Genomic DNA, 8,609 nt, shown 5'->3' with positions numbered 1-8,609 from the left:
GCATCTTGGCATGTTCTCCTCCACCAGTCTTATACACTGCTTTTTGGTTAAATATTTTATCACTTCTGATGCAAATATTCAAGCAGTTCAGCTTGGTTTGATGGCTTGTGATCATCCATCTTCCTCTTGATTATATTCCAGAGGTTTTCAATTTGTTAACATCAAGGAAATTCATAATTTGTTCATTGTCAAACTAATTTAGCCACGTCCACACATAATGTTTAGCTACATTAATTGATTCATCATATCCTGTTTTTTATCAGCCAGCTCCACTTATTAAAACACAGTGAGTGTGTGTATCCTGCTGTGAGGATATTTACTCTCCCTCACACCTGAAAACAGTCTGAAAACATGGACAAGATTTAAGTAATTTAGTCCCAGTTACTTGAAACCCAAAATATCCTCTCACTATCAGTTCTCGAGCACAGGGAATGTTTAACAGGATTTAATGTGTTGCTTTGAGTCACCCACGGTGATGATTCAGCCCCCACTCACACACACAAATAAATCGGGAAATTAAGCAACTCGTCGTCATGATTTGACGTATCATTTAAGGAAGACCTGGGAATCTGCCAACTGTGAGAGAGGGGGACCAACATATCTGAACTGTGTTCACTTTTTAAATAAGAAGAAGCTTTATTAAAAAAACATAATTATTATTTAAAGTACGTGTGTTTTATAAATGATAGTGAAATATTTGAACAGAAAGCCGTTTTGTTTGTGAGTTATGTGTGGTTCTGTGGTATCAACCCCCCCTATAAAATGCAGCTGCCCAGCCTTTATGAACACTGCTCTTCATGACCGGGAATAGTTTGCTCTAATTTTTCGATCCTGTCTTTGTCTCGTCTTTAACTATTTCAATCAACTAATTAAAAAGCGGTGAGTGTTTTAAACAGTTATTTTATTGTATCTATTTTATTTGTACTCTTGGTGTTTAAACTCGTATTCTGTTTGCCTGATTGTCGCTGATTTGTACTGAACTGACCCTGGTTTGGTCAGTTAGCAACAGACACGGAAGAAAATGTCGGAGTACTGGATAAACAAAGCTGGACCTGTATGTTCGGTTTAAACTGGGTGTTTTTCCTTTAAACGGGGGGTTTGTTGGATTTTCGGTTGGGGGATTTTATTACTGGAGTTAGTCAGTCTTGTGTTCTCATACTTTTTAGTTCTGTTTCCCCCTTAGCCTTAGCTGTGTTAGCTAAGTGCTAAGCGGCTAAGTGGCGTGTTGGCTTGGTACTTTGGCTAAGTCGTTAGCATTAGCGGGGCTAACTGTGCTATTGTTTTCAGAGTTACGTGGCGGATGTTGTTTAGTAGCTAAGCTAACTGGATAACTAACTAACCTAATGGCTAAATGTGTCTGTCTGGTAAAACTATACTGAGATGGCTAGGTTAACTAGTCGGTAACTTTGCTAAATAACCAACTTGTATCTGACTGTTCTGATTAACCTGTTAGCTAGCTAGCTAATTATCCCGCAACGTGCCCCAGTAGAGCCGGTGTTCCGTCGATTTGTGTTTCCTATTGATATGTGCAGCTTATCGGCTCTGCGCATGCGCCAAACCACAATTTCAAAAAGCTTATGTTCATTTTTTTTTTTTTTAACCCCCTCCCTCCCCCCGCCTCTGATCTATATAGTTAAGAGTTAACAGTTATTTACCGTAGTCTTGGCAACAAAAGTGTAGTTCATTTTCAAATAAAATTTTAATAGAAGTTTATCAGATCAGTTAATTAAGCATTTACCCTGAACGATATAATTTAAGACTTCCTGCCTATAGTTCTACTAGGAGTATTTGCTCATGATTACTTAGTCGTGGTTACCTGGCTTTAAATAGCTAGCTAGTAAACTTTTTAACTTACCTGTAAATGTAACTTACACACTGGCTGCGCGTTTGGACAAAGTAGCACAAATCGACACATCACCTGGACTGGCTAACGTAGCTAGCTAGGTTAGCTAACCCAACTATCTGGCAAACTCGTTAGGTTTGAGCAACTCTCTAGACTCTAGCCTACTTATTGTGTCTAAACAGCTATGACATACAAATTGCTATTGATGCTTTTGGCTGGAAGTTAACCTGCTCTTTTATTTATTACAGAGTGTCTTTTATGAGTAATCAAAAGCAGCAGAAGCCGACGCTAACAGGCCAGCGCTTCAAAACTAGAAAAAGAGGTAACTATCCTTTGTGTGTGTTGAGTAGCTATTTAATCACTGAAACTGTTCTATTCCTCTCTGCAGTATTTGTTGCTAATTGTGTATTCCACTAAGTACTGTAGTTAGTTATATTCTATACTTCAGTAACTGCTGTCGCCATGTATGACCAGACATGTATAAAGTAATAGAGCTCTTGTTCTTTTAGTCTGGGTCTCTATCATAAAAAGAGACTTAAGTAGAAGATTAATTGTTAAGCACTACTCTTAATTGGAAGGAATAAATTCAACATGTTTTCTTATGTGAGTATTGCACATAGTTTATTTTAAAATGTACTACTCAAGTAATAAAAGTAAAAGTACAGTACTGTTTAGTTATTTCAGAAAGCAGTGTAAAGTTCTAAATGAAAGGCAGAACAGGAGCAGTGAGGTTTTCTTATAAGATCTCATAAGTGGTGAGCACCACATACTAAGCGCACATAACTGTAGCACAGAGCGTAGCAGTCTAAAGTCATGTACAGACCAGTGAATATACTCTGATGCTTATTTTATTTACGTAAAAAAGTACCATGTCCTTTCATTGGCTCCATATAATTGTAGTGATGCAGCGCATGAAAGTTAACGCAAAAAATAAATGCATCGTGAATGTGGTGAAGTAGGCGAAAGAGAGAATTCCAGTTGATAAATACAACATTTAAGTATTTTAAATACAGTAGTGAAGTAGTTCTACTGCACTACCATACATATGTATGACCAAAGTTATAGTATGTTATCTCTGTACCATATCCTCACTGCACATTTTAGATTATACTGCACTGTCTTGTCTTAAATTCTCAAGTCTGCTGTGTTTATTGTAGTGTTCTAGTTTTATTTTGCACAATTGTTGCATGCTTGCTCTGTCTATTTTATTGTTTATTTTGCACCATAGTTCCAGAAGAACATGATTTTGTTGCACTGTGTACATGTAGTCAAATGGAATGACTTAGCAACTTGACTACTTACTGAATGGTAGCTGATTTTGTTTGTCCTGGTTTCTTAAATCTTTCTCTTCCAGATGAAAAGGAGAGGTTTGACCCTGCACAGTTTCAAGAAAGTATTGTACAAGGACTGAACCAATCTGGCACTGATTTGGAGGCTGTTGCAAAGTTCCTTGACTCCTCGGGGGCCAAGCTTGACTACCGTCGCTATGCAGAGACCCTCTTCGACATCCTGGTGGCCGGTGGAATGTTGGGTAAGTGCATTTTAGATGGTTAACTACATTTTCTAATGGTGTATGTAGGTGACTTGCTTTAAATAACTGTTTTTCTATTTTCTAGCCCCAGGTGGTACCTTGGCTGATGACGTGACCCGAACTGAGTTCTGCCTCTTCACTGCTCAAGAGGACCTAGAGACTATGCAAGCATATGCTCAGGTAATGCCCTATGTGTGTAGAATCAGCTTTGTAGGATCATAATGAAGTGTTCCATTGTGTTCAAAACTGTCAAATTAATCACCCCCATCCCCCCCCCCCCCCCCCCCCCCCCCTTAACAAACAAACAATAGAACATTTAAATTCTTAAATCTAGGTTACAGTAATTGGGTAAATACAGATTACATTAATTAGGTTTTTGGAACTTGTTAGTTGCGTTAATCCTTTTATTTCATGCAAGGATGCAGTTTAATTTCTGGTGTTTATGTACTTTAGTCCAAATGACACAAGCTTTCTGAACTGGAGGGGCACCAAACACCAAAGTAGATCAGCAAATCTTTGCATGATTATGGACTGTTCTTGTTTTGTATATTTACTTCTATTGAGCTCTCCAAGTGCTAACCTACTTCAGGTTAATGTCAGATGTGTGTGTTTATATGCCTTTCTATGTGGAGGATGTGTTGATGAAACATGGCGTAGAAGTCTACAGTTCTGTTTGCTAAAGGCAAACTTTTTAGTGTTGAGTGTTTTGCTTGTATGTGAATGTCCTTTAGTCAGTTGGTTAAAATAGAATTGTATATTTTTGTCTTGTAGGTTTTTAACAAGCTAATCAGGCGATACAAGTACCTGGAGAAAGGTTTTGAAGAGGAGATTAAGAAGGTATCTACAATTTCTGATTTCCTGAACTGTTTTTATTGTGGCTGAATAATTGAGTACACACATTGTCCTGTGTATGTTGTCTAACCTGTCTTGTGCCTTTCCAGCTGCTGCTGTTTTTAAAAGGGTTCACCGAGTCAGAGCGCAACAAGCTTGCCATGTTGGCTGGCATCCTGTTGGCTAATGGGAACGTATCTGCTTCAATCCTAAGCAGTCTCTATAATGAGAACCTTGTTAAAGAAGGTAAGATAAGTCAGGTACACTTGGGTTTGTTTATTTATTTACACAAGCGAGCTAAGTAATGCAAGAGGCACTATCTCAAATCTTGTCTTTCAGGTGTTTCTGCTGCCTTTGCTGTGAAGCTGTTTAAATCCTGGATCAATGAGAAGGACATCAACTCAGTGGCTGCCAGTCTTCGTAAGGTTGGAATGGACAGCAGGCTGATGGTGAGTTACATACATGGTATTGTGATTTTTTAAAAGTGGTGTCTGAAGGTTGTGAAATTAGTCATACCAATGAAGAGCTGAAGGGAGGGGCTGTTTGTATTTCCTGTGTAGAAAACTTCCTTGACTACAAGTTAGTGCTAGCTTTTTTTTTTTTTTTTGTCAAGTCAGTTTTGTCCACTTTGCAGTTGTGGGCTGTTTAGTCTTATGCTCTTCTTAGGACTTTTGCACCCAAACTTTGGCTTCTACAGAGTCTCATCAGCATACTTGTTTCTGGTTTTAGGAGCTATTTCCAGCCAACAAGCGAAGCTGTGATCACTTCTCAAAATACTTCACTGATGCAGGGCTCAAGGAACTTTCAGATTTTGCACGTAATCAGCAGTCCATTGGAGCTCGCAAGGAGCTTCAAAAGGAACTCCAAGAGCAAATGTCTCGTGGAGATTCCTTTAAGGAGGTACAGACTTGTCATCTGCTTCAATAAATGGCAGGTCAACACTTGGTGAAACTTATTTTTAATCAAATTCTTATGCTTAATTTCCGGTATAGATTGTTCCTTATGTCAGGGAAGAGATGAAGAAATCTGACATCTCTGAGCAAACTATGATTGGCCTTGTCTGGGCCAGTGTGATGAGTTCAGTGGAATGGAACAAGAAAGAAGAGCTGGTCACTGAACAAGCCATTAAACTCTTGAAGGTAAGACATTTGGTAAACAAGCAATTCATGTAATTCAGTTTATTTAAGAGTCCATTATTGGAAACTTTGTAAGCACTTACAAGCACTTCCTTACTAAAGTTGTTTAGATTCCAATCTGGACTGAAGCTGGTATATTTGCCCCCCATGTTTAACCTTTACTGAACAACTGAGTGACTGACTTATTACTGATGTAGCATTTAAGGTTCTCTTGTTTCTGATGTGAATGTTTACTAATGTGTAGCTTCTCTTCATCCAATAGCAATACAGCCCTCTTCTAAAAGCATTCACCTCCCAGGGCTCATCAGAACTCACACTACTGCTAAAGATTCAGGAGTACTGCTATGACAACATCCACTTCATGAAGGCCTTCCAAAAGATTGTGGTGCTACTGTATAAAGGTACGGTTTCACTTTTAATATTAAACTGCACAACGTGTTGTGTTTACTGGAAGCATTTTCACATCTAATTCTTTCAAAATTAACAGCGGATGTCCTGAGTGAAGAGGTTATTCTGAAGTGGTACACTGATGCTCACTCAACCAAAGGAAAAAGTGTTTTCCTGGAGCAGATGAAGAAATTTGTGGAGTGGCTCAAAAATGCTGAAGAGGGTAAGTTAAGGTTAATTTGGGCTACATGTTCATCAAAGTCACTGATGTGGGAAAGTTTTCAATGCAGATTCTAATTGAATTGGAATTTTGATCTCTTCTAGAGTCTGAATCAGATGAGGAAGAAGCTGACTGAGCACCTCCAAGTCTGGACCTGCCATTTCTAAAAAAAAGTTGCAGTGAAAGCTGCAGAATGTTTTATTACTGATGTGCTTGTGTCTTGTGCCCCAGCCCTTTTTTTTCCCCCACTTACGTTCTTAAACATAAGACCCAGATGTAATTAAAGGGCTTAAACATGTTTGTTTTTGTTTTTTTTTTAACAATAAATCTCATTTGGCAGTTTTTTTTTTTTCTCTGATCCACATTTTAAGCTTTGAGAAATCATGCTTGTTTGCTCCCTAGTGTGGACCAGGCTTAATTTGTGAACAGAAGCTAAGCCCAGAGTTTACAAGAGTGACTCATGAATTGTACATTCCCTGATTTACCTGCATTTTTTGCTGTATGAATGGTGTTGGTTTATTGGAGAATGTATGTCTGGTTTACAATGGATCCATGTTTGTTCATTTTCTAAAATAAACTTGTCTGTGGAAGTACATTTTAACTTTTTGGAACTGTTCACTACTCTCAGTAATGTGACTAGAAATGGCACTGGTTTAACAGACAATTTTTACTTCTACACAAGCATAAGTGCAGTTTGCGACTGTTGTACAGTAAAAAGTTTGATCTGTGTATGATAACAGGGCTGAGCAGCATTTGGAGTTCAGTGACTGCAACTCGCTTTGGTAGTTGGGGGAGGGTGATTTTGACTACTAAGCTGGGCGGTTCCTCTAAACCGCAGCACTGCAGGGCAGTTCCCTTTGATGAAACTTAAACTACTGGAATGAGTGATCACACAGCACTGGCTTGTCTTTTTGTAATTTGAGTAAATCATGCAGAGGGGAATCTGGATGTGATGTGTTCTTCTGGGATCATTTAGATTAATTCTATTAAGTCAAATCTTTGAAGAGCAATGAACAAAAATCAGTTCTACTCCAGTCTGTGCTCACCTTGAGCACTGTAAGACCCCTTCCTAGGGCAAACAAGCCAATGCCTTCTGTGTAGCTAGAGACCGCACGGATACAGCTAAATGCATGCTTTGCCATGGGTTGTAGTACAAACCATACACAGCTTTTAGTAAATGGTGTATGATCAACCTATTTACAACCTTTCTACAGTGTTAACCAACTCAGAGCCTGCCTAATGTGAAACTGGTCTGATTCACAGATAACTGCTTGTTTTTGCAATGGCAGAAACGATGAAATTAGGCATGGGATTTTGCTGTTCTATATGGGCCTACCGACTGCTAAAACTTAGCCTTTGTTTCAAAATTAATTTATAACCCTGTTTAATAAAAGTTAAGAATCCTTGGAGCCCACAAGATTAAGTGCATGAAACTGTCAGTAGGTTGTGCGTCTGTATTTTTAGAAACAGGAACATAACGTGCTAAAGCTGTGACAGGAAGTGTGTTAAATCTAAGAGAATGGCAGCCTGACATAAAGCAATAAGATTATATCTGACCCTAAGCTTAACTGTAGTGTAGAAGTGTTTGCCCCCTTCATGAGTTCTTATTTTTCTTGCATGTTATTTTTATGTTTTAGATTATCGACCAAATTTAAGGGAGAAAAAAAAACTATATGGCCCTGTGTAAAAAGTGTTTGCCTCCTAAACCTAATAACTGGTTTGATCACCCTTAGCAGCAACAAATGAAATCAAGTGTTTGTGGTAACTTGCAATGAGTCTTTACAGGTTTTCCAGCATGAACAGCCTTTTTAAGGTCATGCCGCAACATCTCAGTAGGATTCAGGTCAGGACTTTGGCTAGACCACTCCAAAACCTTGACATTATTTTTCTTTAGCTATTCAGAGGTGGACTTGCTGGTGTGTTTTGGATCATTGTCCTTCTGCAGAACCCAAGTTTGTTTCAGCTTAAGGTCACGAACAGATGGTTGGACATTCTCCTTCAGGATCTTTTGGTAGACAGCAGAATTCACAGTTCCATTTATCACATCAAGTCTTCCAGGCCCTGACGCAGCAAAACAGCCCCAGACCATCACACTACCACCACCATGTTTTACTGTAGGTATGATGTTCTCATATGTAATGGAACACACCTTCCAAAAAGGTCAACATTTGTGTCCTCAGTACACAGAATATTTTCCCAAAAGTCTTGGGGATCATCAAGGTGTTTTCCGGCAAAAATGAGACGAGCATTTATGTTCTTCTTGCTTTGGTTCTTACTTGCTTCTTCCTCTTGGCTTTTGTATTTTCTCTCTGCCATGTAGGCCATTTTCCCCCAGTTTATTTCTTATATAGTCATGAATGCTGACCTTAATTGAGGCAAGTGAAGCCTGCAGTTTTTTTAATATTCTTGTGGGTTTTTTTTTTGACCTCCTGGATGAGTTGTTGCTGAGCTCTTGGGGTAATTTTGTTCGATCTGCCACTCCTAGGAAGGTTTCCCACTGTTTCACATTTTTATCCATTTGTGGATAATGACTCTCACTGTAATTTTCATAAGCCCCAAAACCTTTGATACAGTTTCATAATCTTTTTCAGACTGATCCTAATTACTTTCTTTCTTATTTTTTTTCTGAATTTCTTTGGATATTGACATGATGTTTAGCTT

The 8,609-nt window shown here is 38.6% G+C and overlaps 1 protein-coding gene across 1 annotated transcript; it reads left to right on the top strand.

The window, feature by feature from the left end:
- The first annotated feature begins 749 nt into the window (after positions 1–749).
- On the top strand, positions 750–6,543 carry LOC103042904 (eIF5-mimic protein 2-A). Its single transcript, XM_007251666.4, has 12 exons — positions 750–879; positions 2,092–2,165; positions 3,198–3,374; positions 3,460–3,554; positions 4,146–4,211; positions 4,316–4,451; positions 4,545–4,654; positions 4,935–5,105; positions 5,198–5,344; positions 5,604–5,742; positions 5,829–5,951; positions 6,053–6,543. Exons 2-12 carry the CDS (start codon positions 2,102–2,104, stop codon positions 6,082–6,084), a joined length of 1,260 nt encoding a protein of 419 aa, XP_007251728.3. The 5' UTR covers positions 750–879; positions 2,092–2,101; the 3' UTR covers positions 6,085–6,543.
- The last annotated feature ends 2,066 nt before the right edge of the window (positions 6,544–8,609 follow it).

The sequence above is a fragment of the Astyanax mexicanus genome, chromosome 11, assembly GCF_023375975.1.
Source record: "Astyanax mexicanus isolate ESR-SI-001 chromosome 11, AstMex3_surface, whole genome shotgun sequence".
Taxonomy (NCBI): domain Eukaryota; kingdom Metazoa; phylum Chordata; class Actinopteri; order Characiformes; family Acestrorhamphidae; genus Astyanax; species Astyanax mexicanus.
Note: the sequence above shows the minus strand (reverse complement) of the source record. Positions and strands in the feature narration are given on the sequence as shown.